At 33.4% G+C, this 14,154-nt stretch overlaps 1 protein-coding gene across 2 annotated transcripts in view; it reads right to left on the reverse strand.

The window, feature by feature from the left end:
• LOC130049159 (transient receptor potential cation channel subfamily M member 2-like) overlaps nt 1-14,154 on the reverse strand; it is an 80,663-nt gene that overhangs the window by 42,538 nt on the left and 23,971 nt on the right. For both annotated transcript variants that reach the window (XM_056146368.1, XM_056146369.1), the window contains exons 11-12: nt 3,368-3,630; nt 846-953 (exon numbers count right to left, since the gene is read on the reverse strand). In XM_056146368.1, the coding sequence (XP_056002343.1) occupies nt 846-953; nt 3,368-3,630 (371 nt within the window). The remainder of the gene's footprint in view (nt 1-845; nt 954-3,367; nt 3,631-14,154) is intronic.

Raw genomic sequence — 14,154 nt, forward strand, 5'->3', positions numbered from 1 at the left:
GAGACACAAACACTACATAAGATGATAATGAAATGTCACTAGATGTACATATATGGAAAACTGACAATGATGAAAGCTCCATTTAAGGATGAATAACATATCCCTGTTGTGGACCCAAGTGCGGTATAACGGATGGTGTTCAATTACACAATGATGTGGTGAATGTGAAGGCTATTAGGAGACCTGCATCGTGCACTAATACTGTTGAGGAAATAGCTAACGTTTCGTATAGATTTACAATGGAGAGATGTAGATCAAATTAAGATTTTCAAAATTCCTATTATACTTTACTGATAACTGAATAACATGACATTTCAGTAAGTTCTTTATCACAGTAGTTTGTTTATGTACCTGTGGAATCACGACTTACAGCACTACATATAAATTACTAGAGTAGATAGATGGAGAGCAATGGTCACAACATACCATTTACATTTAAGAGGTTATCCCAGCTCTGGTGTATCCAGGGGTCCGTGTTTGCCCAACTTTCTATTTTGTATTGATTATAAGGGTTAATATATTGATCATTGTTCATTATCTTCACCTATTATATACCAATATCACCAGCAAAAGTAAAACATTTGGTTGTCTCAATGTATGTTTTTTAGAAAAGATGTTGAGAAATTTAGTGTTAAAGAAACTGCAATAGAAATCTCACTTCTATGAATGTAAAACTCTACAGTAACATATCCAATATCAGTGACAATTTTGATTTATGAAAGGTGAAGATAACGAATCGTGATCAATCTCATAACTATTGTTTGAGATATTAATAATGTTACCATTGTGGATCTAAAGGTCTCTCATGATTAGTCAAATGATTTCAATGAAGTTTGTACACTTACTTGTTCATACAACACAGGTAAATCTCTCATCTTAAGATTCACGTCTTGGTCCAGAAGTACTCGCACATAGTCACATCTGTTGGATTTCAACGCCTCTAGTATAAGTATCTAGAATACAACAAAATCAAGTGAGGGAAAATATGTGTTGCTCCTCCCTCTCCCACTGCAAGTTAAGAGTTTCTGCTTACACAAACAATCGGAAACTCATACAGATATTACAAATTAGAAAAAGGCAAGCAAACTGTTCATATAATGCGTACAGGGGATGGAGATTTTTTAAAGGTCATATGAAATGATTTCTAACAGTGGTATTTTACTTTATAAACATAAAGATAGGTATGAATAAAAGTCAAATAAAGTTTAATAAAAAAAATATTGTCTTTTGATTGATAAGAAATAAAGCTTTTAAACTTGTACATGGAATGAATTTGTTACCCGCTTATCGTTCTTGATTCTGTGTGTCACAACAACCCAACGATGTAAACAACGCAATGAAAATAGTGTAGACCTACCGTTTTGTTCAACGGAATATTTCACTATATTTAATGGATAAAGACTAATTTCTTTTTTCTGGCGAACTGCCCGATTTTGTGGTTCAAACATATCAGTTTAAACCAGTCAGGAATGATGCACGGCAAGCGAATAACGTTGTTCAACAGAGGATGATATTGAAGAAGTCCGGCAATACTACACAGGCACCTAAAGTATGGCCACTACTACCTCCTACTTTTCTGATTTTTTTTTCCGGGGATAATTTCTCCTCCAAATTGTATGTATACCTGGTCTATCCCATACAAATTTAGATTATTGCAATCTTTTCCCAATCTTTGTAAGCTTTAGAGATTGGTATTTTACCGGTAATAATAAAACCAGTAGAAGACCAATCTCTAAATCTTACAAAAAAGTGGGAAGGTCAAACGATTACATAAATCGAAATTGGGATGGGTTAGACAGGGAATCCACATATTTTGGAGATATTATCGCCAAACACAAAATCAGAATGGGGGTAGTACTGTCCATACATCATATGCCTGTGATTTCAAGACTCCGTGCCATCAGATACGGATGTTTAACTATCATTCTAAAAAGATTGAAAATCGTATGAACTTGTGTACATTTCATTTATAATTTATCGTAATAAAAAGTATCAAAACTCTAATGGTAATCCCATTTTCCTTTTTATACCAATAACCACAAAATTGAAATAGCGCTAAAATATTCTGGTTGGTGTAGGGTGTCCTAAATGTGGTAAATGTATCATGGATGCCATATGTTGTACTGGCGCATGATTCTTATTAATCACCCAGTGTTTCCTCGTTTATATAAAATTCTCATATCGTTGTTTTTAGGGGGGGGGGTGCTTCTATATTTTAGAAGTTATATATAAAATTGATTGAATTTAATTCTGTAGGAGGTATTTACTTTCTCACTTTACATTCCCGCGGTACAAATATTATTTCAGTGGAAAAGAAATATTCATATTTTTTTAATAAGCATGTTCAGTTATTAGTGCTGAGATAGTATATGGAATATGTTATAATTTCTGAATGATACTTGATGATTTTTTTGGATTTTTTTGGGGGGAGGGGGTTTCAGAATGAAAGGTTTAAAGATCTAGAATTTTAATTCAACTAGATCTTATAATTGATATTAAGAAAATAAACGTTACATATTTTTGGGATACTAGTGTTGCTATATTACATGTATACGCCTAATAAACATGAAACTATACGAATATCATTGACTGATAGAGTGTGTAATGTAGATAGAATATGGAAATAGAATATAATTTTGAGTATATTTATTCAAAGTTCACGTTCATTGATGGGATGTGTTTTTGTGATCACAATGATAACTAACCTTTGTGTAATTTCGTAATTAATACTTCCAGTGTCTTCGCTTAAAGTTAACTAAGCGGTTGACTTTAATTTCTATTTTGATTTGTCTCATTCTTTGGAAATTAAAAAAATGATTGGCACAGCGTCTGATTTTAAATTGATCAATTTGTGTCCACATTGTTTGGCTACCGACGGATGTACTAAAGTATAGTGTTCATGGCAACAAATCCATCGCGTCGGAGATTTTGTACCCATATTTGTTTCTTCTAAATCTGGTATCCTTTGGGAAGAGGTCATATGTACCCTCTTCTAGGACTTAATACATGTACATGTACTATAATTAAATGCAACACACATTGGCATTTTTCAAAGCTATGCAGTTGATACTTAGTTATACCATGTATTAAGTCTATAGTTGTTTACATCATGGTGTGTCTTTTTGACATCATCAGCAAGGGAGATAAGCCGCGATCATCAAATATCATTTTCGTGATCGAGTATATTTGATCAGCTGTTATGACGTTATAATGCATTGAATAAAAAAAAAATTAAAAATGAATTCTTGTTTAATCAACCTTGATTAATGAATTTTCATACTTAACTCAATTTCTTCGGGACATCGTTTCATATGACCTTTAATCTTATTTTGACTATTCCTGAACGTAAATTAATTTTGCATCTTACATGACCACAATCCTGCAGTAAATTGGACTCCTGCAGTAACTGGTAACCAAAATAAAAATACAGAGGCAATGACGAGGGCTTTGAGAAGGTCGATTCCATGGCGTGTGTTCTGGATTCTTTGTATTTGTTAAGAACCTGGGCCATATGGACTGTTTGCGGAGTGATGGAATCTTGATTTATCATTGTGAATCCAATAGAATATGTATTGGTAACGTTATATTGAGGAGTTCCTTTAGCGTAAACACCCATCGCTTCCAAGTCTCCTAAATCAAATACACGATCAATAAATTGATAGGAGACAAAGAGAAATACGTACACTATACAGCATTTATAAAAACAAAAGTGATTCTTTCTCATTCTGCTTACATTGTCAGTGTGTTCTTGAAACAAAGCAGGATAGATTGTTACATCACTAGCATCTACAGTAAGCTTAAATTGTGTAAAAACATAAAGAACTGAACTACTCACAATGATACACTTAATTTTGAACAATGACTCATCACAGTCTCTTTTGCAATTAACTGGAAAGTGGACCAATTAACGAGTACATATTTCAACTTTTGTTCTCTGTACAAATCAGTCACGCAAAACAAATCTCATTTTCGTCTTCAGGTTTGTCGTGTTTGTAGGAGTCGGGAACTTTAAGATAACTTTCTCTTTTCCAATAATATATCTAGCCTAGCCTATTGTATGATTTAAATAGTCTGATAATTGTTTTTCTTGTGTGTGTCCAATCCTGTACTGTTAACATCTTGATATGTACGCCATCGCAACTGAAATCAGAAAACTATTAGCCATAACTTATTTTTTTATTCTAATCATCATTTGTTATTGATATAGATTTGTTATGATGAGATTACATGTCATGGTAGACCTTGGCACTTTAAAGTACCATCAGTGCTACAGCAATGAAGTCCTGTATAACTTTTTTTTATTTGCAAATTTTAGTATTTGATAATAACATCCATACATACATTCACACACATAGTTTAGTTATAATAAGATATTAATGTTGACAGTACCAGGTAAAGAGTGGAAAGGCACTAATCAAAAATATATTTTCATACAGCCCAGATTGTACTGATTTTTTTAAAAATACAGTATTTTTGAAAATATACAATGGTCAATTTCATATTTCATCCTAATATATTGTAAAACATCATAAAAAGATGGTAATCTGTTTTGTTTGCAATATATATATATATATATATATATATATATATATATATATATATATATATATATATATATATATATATATATATTGTTTGGTATATAAAATTATGAAATTTATTACTTTGTTGGAATTTTGTAATGAACAATTACCAAAAATAATATTAAATACAATAAAACCAATTCTATTTCTTGTTTTCTCATAAATATGCAAGCTTAGTTGGTTCCACAAAGTTCCTATTTTGTCGCAAAGCACAAACATATATTCAATGTTTTCAGAAATGTGTCCACAAAATGAGCAAATATCATTATCCACAACTTTGTTTTTTTTAAGTAACTTTTGTCAGGTATAATTATGTTCCCCAAACAAAGTTAAGGGAACATATTGTTTTTACTCTGTTTCTTATTATTATTAAGGTCTTCCGTTACCAACGGAAGACCTCGTAGTGATTCTACTGTTTATTATTAAGGTCTTCCGTTCCAGACGGAAGACCTTATAGTGATTCTACTGTTTATTAAGGTCTTCCGTTCTTCACGGAAGACCTTATAGTGATTCTACTGTTTCTTCTTATTAAAGTCTTCCGTTCCAGACGGAAGACCTAAAAGTGATTCTACTGTTTATTATTATGTCTCCGAACACAAAGTATTGTTTTTGCTCCGTTTCTTATTATTCTTATTATGTCTCCGAAAACAAAGTGTCGGAGACATATTGTTTTTGCTCCGTTTCTTATTATTATTATTATTATTTTCTTCTTCTTATTCTTATTATTCCTCTTCTTTAGTGAGAAATTTGTCCGACCGATTTTGTGAAAGTGCTTTGACAGATCCACTTCAAACTTTGTGAGCTGATAGGGGGTCACTAGGAGGGGTGCATTCAGCTTTTCAAATTGTCAAAATGACCGCCGTTTCAAGATGGCGGCCAAAAAACGTCAAAAAACTCAAGGTTGTCGGATTTCAACCAAATTCTATTTCTAGGGTAATTTAATGACCCGAAGTCCATTTCCACCATCAAATTTTTTTTTTGAGCCGCCATTTTCAAAATGGCCGCCATATACTGAAATATTTGAAAGTGTTAAAATATCTACAACATTTTGGTTCTGGGGTAAATTGAGGGTCCACAATTCATTTCTAGCAACAGTATTTCCTTCCAATCAATTTTCAAATGTTTCAAAATGACCGTCATTGAAGAAAATGGCGGCCAAAAGTCAAGTCCGTCGGATTTCAACCAAATTCAGTTTCTAGAGTTCTTTGAGGATCCTGAGTGCATATCTGGCATCAAGAACCATTTCTGACATGGGGAGGTGTTCGGAGACATTTGTGTTGGTATCCCAACACAGTTATAGCTCGTTATTATTATTTTCTTCTTATTTTTCCTCTTCTTTAGTGAGAAATTTGTCCGCACGATTATAAGAACACGCTTCGACTGATCCACTTCAAACTTTCTGAGCTGATAGGGGGTCACTAGGAGGGGTGCAATCAAATTTTCAAATATTCAAAATGGCCGCCGTTTCAAGATGGCGGCCAAAAAACGTCAAAAACTCAAGGTTGTCGGATTTCAACCAAATTCTATTTCTAAGGTAATTTAGTGACCCCAAGTCCATTTCCACTGTCAAATTTTTTTTTGAGCCGCCATTTTCAAAATGGCCACCATATTCCGAAATATTTGAAAGTTTTAAAATCTCTACAACATTTGAGTTCTGAGGTAAATGGAGGGTCCACAGTTCAATTATACCATCAGTATTTCCTTCCAATCAATATTCAAACGTTTCAAAATGGCCGCCATTCAAGAAAATGGCGGCCAAATATCAAGTCCGTTGGATTTCAACTTCATTTACTTCTTAGGGTTTATGAAGGATTCTGAGTGCATATCTGGCGTCAAAAACCATTTCTGACATGGGGAGGTGTTCGGAGACATTTGTGTTGGCATCCCAACACAGTTATAGCTCGTTATTAAGGTCTTCCGTTCCAGACGGAAGACCTTATAGTGATTCTACTGTTTATTATTATTAAGGTCTTCCGTTACAAACGGAAGACCTTCTAGTGATTCTACTGTTTATTAAGGTATTCCGTTCCAGACGGAAGACCTTATAGTGATTCTACTGTTTATTATTATTCTTTTTATTATTATTCTTTTTTTCCCACTGAATATTTCTCAGAGATGGATGGATAGATTTTCTTGAAATTTTCAGGGATGATCGAGAATATAAATACCTCCAGACGTTTTTTTCATTTTTTTTAAATTCACTTCCGTTCGTCAGATATGTCCGATTTCCGGTTTTTTTCAAAAATATTTTGTCCGCGCGAGATCTCAGAAACGGTAAAAGATTATGATACCAAACTTACAGGAGTGATAGACCTTAAGGAGTAGGCGAGCCGAATTGGGTTAAGCACGTCCGCCGTCACTTCCTGTCGTCACCGGAAGTGATAAAAAAATCGAAAATTTCAACTTTTCCTTTTTTTATAAAAACTTGCATCAGTTTATTGCATCTCTTTTGCAGTTTCAAAATATGTAAGTCCCACAGGAAATAAAAACGACAACTTCCGGTTATAAGAGAAAATCGAAATAAATTGAACGTTTTTATTTCCCATAAATCTCGCTTGTGAATGAAGTATTTGAAATAATTTTCAAATATGTTACCTACACCGACAATATCTAAAGTAACGTCAAATATCTTTGTAAAATCTACTTCCGGTCGCACGATTTCCTGTCCTCAAAATGAGATTTTGTTTACGAAATTGCTAAGCAACAGTTAAAGATTAAGGCACTACACTTTCAGGAATGATAGATCATGACAAGTAGGTTTGTCCAATATGGTTAACTTCGTCAACCTCACCGGAAGTGATCAAAGAAATCGAAAATTTCAGATTTTTTCTTTTGACGCAGAACGAACATTAGCTTATTGCTTCATGCTTCATTCTTCTTCTTTTGAAATATGTTGACCCTACCGGAAGCAAAAACAGCAACTTCCGGTTTTGTGAGAAAAAGTGGAAAAATTGAGTTTTTGACTTTGTCTTCAATCTCGCTTGTATATGGAGTATTACAAATGATTTTCTTGTACGTTATTGACATTGCAAAACATTGCAAATGTCTAGAGTAACGTAAAGTATTTTGGTGAAATCTACTTCCGGTCGCGAGATTTGTAGTCTTCAAAATTTGTTCAAGCTAATATTCTGCAAATGTGAACGACTGAAGTCTCAAATTTTCAAGACTGATAGTCAGTCATCGGTGTGTTTGCATCATGTGAGAATCGCACGTAACCGTGACTTCCGGTCGTTACAGGAAGCGATATAAAAAAAATTGAAGGTCTTTTTTTTGGACAGATATTGGGGCTATTATGGATGATGATTAGGTCTTGTTCATGTAAAATATGTCCACCGGAAGTGCCGATCGAAAAACCGGAAGTTGTCTGAAATATGTGTATTTTTGTCGAAAGCTAAAAGTATGATTAGTTGAGAATTATTAAGATGTAGAATAAAATATTTATTCTATTGGAGCTCTTCCGGTCATGACCGAAAGTGAATATAGACAACAGGAATCATAACGTGTTTGTTTTTTTTTTTTTTTTTTTTTTTCTAAGGCGCAACGGTACATTTTGTGGAATATAATTTTGAAGATTCCAATGCATTTGACAAAACTGGAACCGAATTTGACTAAAGCAATCTGAACTGCAGTTTGTTTCCAACACTGATGACCTTAATATCAACGGATAATGTGTGAAGAAAATAAAATTCATTTGTAATGAATGGCTTTTAAACTTCCAATCTCGACAGGAAGTAGTATAACGGAAGACCTACTCATTACTAGTAATGAGTTTCTAGTTATTATTATTATTATTTTCCCTTTCGTATCCGAGACCGTTGGTTGGATTTTCCTGAAACTAAATGTCTAAAGTAACGTCAAATATTTTTGTAAAATTCACTTCCGGTCGGCAAATACGGCTTATTATCTGTTTTCGTTGTTCAGCGTTTTTCTCAGAAACGGTAAAAGATAGAGTCACCAAATTTTCAGTGTTGATAAATCTCACTTTGTAGGCGTGCAGTAGGGGGTTAAGAATGTCGGTCGTCACTTCCGGTCGTCACCGGAAGTGATTAATGAATCATAAATTTCAAACTTTTTTCTTTCAAATTGAAACCTATATCGGTTTATTAGGTCTCGTTCTAATTATCAAAAAATGTTGACCCCACCGGAAGTTGAATCTTCAACTTCCGGTTATATCAAAGAAAGACTATTCATTCTCTCATTATTCAGTGCCATAAATCTCGGTCATAAAACAAGTTAATGATTTGAATTTTACATATGTTATAGACACTATAAATTTCTAGAGTAGATTTAGATAGTTTTGTAAAATTCACTTCCGGTCGTGAGATATGGGGTGGACATATTCAAACCTAGTTTTTTCAGTTTCTCAATAATGAATATAGATAGACACTTGAAACTTGTAGAGTTGATCAACTAGCATTAGTCCATTGTACACATACATTCAATTTTTTCGTCCGTCACTTCCAGTCTATACCGGAAGTATTTGAAAAAATGTCGATTTTCCAATTTTTTCGAGTGATTTCTCAGAGATGGCTGAATATTTTTTCTTGAAATTTTCAGGAATAATGTCTTATGAAATGACCTTGCTATAATTATTTTTGTTTTTACAAAATTCCTTTCCGGTCGGAAAATATGACCGATTTTCTGTTTCTCAAAAGGAATTTTGTCCAGCATTTTTCTTGGAAAAAGAAAAATATAGATTCATCAAATATTCAGGGATGATCAATCTCCGTTTCTAAGCGTGCAGTAGGGGGTTGAACATGTCGACCGTCACTTCCTGTCGTCACCGGAAGTGATGGAAAGAATCGCAAATTTCAAACTTTTTCTTTTTAATTGAAACCTATACTAGTTTGTTAACTCTCTTTCAAAGTGTCAAAAGAATATTGAGTCTGTCGGTTGTCAAAACAACTACTTCCGGTTTCTTGATAAGATATCTTTATAATTTTCGTCTCTTTGTCCCCATAAATCTCGCTTATATTTGAAGTCTTTCATATGATTTTCACATGTCTTAATAAAAGTATCAACTTCTAAAGTTTTGATAATTTTGTTTTTCAAAATTTACTTCCGGTCGGTAGTAACCTACTACTTTTTCTTTCTTTAGTCTACTTCTTTTTGTTGAGAACTCTTTCAGATAGAGACGTGACATTTTCAGAGAATATAGACAGTAAAGAGTCACTGTCATTTATAGGAAAACGCATCTGAATAGCACTTCCGGTCGTCACCGGAAGTTACGAGAAAGGAGTAAAAAATTCGATAATACATTTCTCATTGATTATTAAGGTACACTTTCTGATACATTTAAATGGTTTTCGTACGAATAGAAAGCTCTTTACCGGAAGTGGTCTAACGGAAGACCTACTCATTACTAGTAATGAGTGTCTAGTTATTATTCTTTTTCTCCGGTACTTTTTTGTCCGGTAGTATTCTCAGAAACTACAATAGGGATCAATATGAAACTTTCCAGGATGATAGTATAGCGTTTGTAGATGTGCCGAACGATAATCATTTTGTCTTCACGTGCATGGAAGCGCGCGCACGTGCATTGCAATTTTGGTACAAAAAATGAAAAATCAGAATATTGAAAGGATCGATAGGAAACCTTAATAGGATGATAGTATATCATTTGTAGATGTGAAAAATGATATTCATTTTGTCTGCACGCACGTGCATGCGCATACACGTGCATCTCAATTTTCGTACACTAACTTTGGAATCACTCTAACTTTTTTGTTGTTCATTGAAATGACTTGATATTCATATCATAGGTATATATTGAGACCCTTAACAGATTTGCATGGTCAAAATTACCAATTTGCACGCGAATGCACGTGCGCTTCTTTTTGATTGGATAATACTAAAACGTTTGTAACTATCTTACTTATAAAGCGAATGCGTTGATATTCACAGTATAGGTAGATAATAAGTGTATCTATATATTAGTGTAACAAAAAATGACAACACACACGCGCATGCAGGCGCATTGTTTTACAAATGTTCATTTTTTAAAGGACGATAGCGTTTTTGTTTTCACCAAACTCTATTGATATGAGGGGTTTATATGTGTCTTGGTACTCCTTACAAATTGCTGTGGTTAAAATTACTGCTCAGAACGTTCATGCACGTGTGCTGAATTCTGATTGGACGATTTTCAAATCGCTATAACTTCCTTATATTTGATGGAGAGTTATGAAATTCATACTGTGGGTATATGATACAAATGCCTGTTGAATGACATCAACAAAAGTGCGGAATCATACACACGTGCAACGTTGTTTTTTTTTTCATTTCTTGGTACTGAAATTACCATATTGAACGCACTACATGTAATTAAAGGCTAAAATAAAAGGATTTCTTGCTATAAGTTTACAATGGCATCACTTTTGAATTGGGGGAGGTTCGGGGAACATATTTAACGGTCCCCGTTACAATTAGAACTAGTTCTTTGTAAAATTCTGTATTGCAACCACTGTGCTGCTGAATCTGACGTTAATTCAAAACATATTTCAAAAACTTCCTTGGTAATGATAACTCTATAGCCCCTCAAAAATTGACAGGAATTCCATTTAGCAATTGAAGTCGAAATTTCTTCTTTATAAGTAATGTTCTTATATATATAATTTGAGCATTTCTTATGCAATATTATATCTTCATAGTGAAAAAGGTGTGGCTGGACCATTGACATATTTTCTCAACTCTTTTGACACACACAGTTTTTTTTTGCCATTGTAGAAATATAATTTATAATACTGTTGTATTGCATAAAACAAACATGCTCAATATCATTTTTTCCCAAATATATCTATTGTTAGAAAAACACCGTTAGAGTCTTTAACTTTAACTTTTGAATTGTACCATATTTGAACATTTACAAATTTCGTTTGCGTCCGAGAATTCAAAGTGTGAACTCATTACCTTCATCCATGAAGTAAAAACATGAGTCCAAAATGGATTAAAAGTATTTTCAGCAGACAATATATATATTCATCCCCAAAATCTAAACTTTTATTCACCACTCTTTTTCCATAAGAAGCTTCAAAAATGTTTATCCAGGATTGGTTACATATCATTACTTTTTGAATCCATGAGCACTTTAAAGATATTATGAAATTATTTATATTGGTCATGTTAATCCCACCCAACATGTATTTTTGAGTAACCGTTACTCTTTTAACTTTATCACATTTTGCTTTCCATATAATTCTAAAGAGTTCCTGTGTTAATGAGTTTATGATGTATTGACTGGGATTTGGTAGTGCAGAATATAAGGGATTAAGTTTTGGGAGGAGAAGTGTTTTAATGACTGTGACTATTCCTATAAGTGTTAAAATCCTTCTACTAGACTGCTTAATCATTGCATGAATAGTAGGAATCTGAGTACTATAATTTAATTCTACAATTCTTTCTAGAATAACTGAGAAATGTATTCCTCGGAGAGTGAAGTTTGTGGATCCCCAGTCTGGTTTCCATCTTGGGTGATGATAGACATCAGCAGAATTTATTTTACTCCAATCCATATGTTTTTGAGCTATTTATTTTTATTCCTGATAGCTTTGAGAAGAATTCTAGGGTTTCCAAAGCATTACAAAGTGATTTATCTGAGCCATCAAGGGTCAAAGATGTAGCCTGAGACAGTTTATGTTCTTTATCACTGATAACTATGTCTTTAATATTTTATTTTGTTTAACCCTCTCTCTACCGTATCGGTCAATATGACCGATAGCGCGTAAAAACAGGGCTACGCAAAAGGTGTGTCTATAAATCTTTGAAGCTACGGACGTAATATATATGTTTTATATATCATATTTTTGGAAATTTTCTATATTTTTTAACTATGCAAAAATCAATTGAATAAATAAAGCCATTAAATTTAAAAAAGCATTTAAAATGAAAGATGACTTCGTCTAAATATGACGCAACGCTTTGTCGCAAGGCCATTTCCCCCCTCGCTATGATTTTTTTTTTTAAATTTTCCCTATGAATGCAATATTTTTTTATATTCTTGAAAAGCATATATTCCCTGCTTTCAGTACATATAAAAATTATTTTTAATGCCTGGCAAAGTTATAGGAAAATAGCAACTTTTTGCACATATACTTTGTTTTACGATTTTATTTCTCAATGTTTAAACAGATCGGCGTTTTATCAATATTTATATATGGAAATAGGGAAAAGTGAATACATCCTGTAAAAGTAGAGGAAATGTTCTTTTTGATGGACCCTTATTCATATTATAATTCTCGGTAGTTTTATATTACGATAAAATGAAATTGGGACATGCTGCGCGGTTTTCTTAAAAAATAGCGACAAATCGACGTCGCTAACAGCAATCGACGCGCGTCGCACAATAAAGTGGTGAAAACTATTTGTATTGTCCTCTTTTAGTAAATTCAGTACCTGTTGATACACTAAAACAACATACATACATGTATGAAATAATCAGCCAGGTACCTCTCCTTTTTTTTAAAAAGCATAAAACCAATATTGGTATATAACAGTTACACAACAGGTCTACATGTAACTTCATAAAACACCTACTGAGAATGTTACATCGGCAGATTGAATTTTAAAAAAAGATAAATAAAGTACTTCAAATTCAGATATAAACGTTATATTTGTTCGGAATAGTAATATTTTTTTTCTCTGCCAAAGAAAGAAAACAAAAAAGAAGTTCGCCTATATATAGCCTGCATACTTTTATTTTTCCGTGATCCGGATCGCGGGCCTCGCGGGGTTTTCTGAAAGTGTGCACGGAGAACACATGTGTTTCCGTTTCAACGAAAACAACACAGCTTCGCCGTGACTGTCACAGCGAACGCTTGTATTTTACATCTTTAAAACGACCTAATGTCAGAAGAAGAAGATGCCCTGGATCTCCTGTTGCAGGATGACCCAAACGATCATGCATTCAGTATAAATACGTACATGTAAGTTGATGTAGCCATATAGGCTGACTAAAAAGAAAAAAAATGCGGTTTTGTCATGTTATGAAAAATTCACGATTAATTAACCGCGATTTCATGCCATGATTTGTCGTTTCATGAGAGAAAATATTTATATTTTATGATATCTAAACCAAGTGAATAACACCCTGACCGGGTCCGGCAGTTTGATTAACACCCCCCCCCCTTTTCCCCCCAGAATTATATCCTTACCTGACGCGCGAGTGTAAGAAGGGGGTGTATTTAGTGTATAATGGGATGAGGTGGTTTTAATCAGACTGGGCATTCACGACCGTTGGTGAGAAGGCTATTTTCCAAGTTTTTTCCATGTTTATAAAAGAAATTATCTTTCTATGAAAAGAAAACACAATCGTCATGGATTGTAATTACGTTTAAATTGTGTCGAATGGATGCAGGAAGGCAAATTATGGTCAAAATTGTACTATGAGTGTTGTTACTTAGCAACCAAAAATATTTGTTTGTCAATAAAATTGATCAGTTTGATTTTGTTATTTTTGTAGTATATTAAAAGGCACATTGGCTCATACATTTAGAATTTCCTATTTTTGACTCTAATCTAGTGAGAGGGGTCGTAATATATATATTTCAGAGAAAAAAGATTGCAAAAATGTGCA

The sequence above is a fragment of the Ostrea edulis genome, chromosome 8, assembly GCF_947568905.1.
Source record: "Ostrea edulis chromosome 8, xbOstEdul1.1, whole genome shotgun sequence".
NCBI lineage: Eukaryota > Metazoa > Mollusca > Bivalvia > Ostreida > Ostreidae > Ostrea > Ostrea edulis.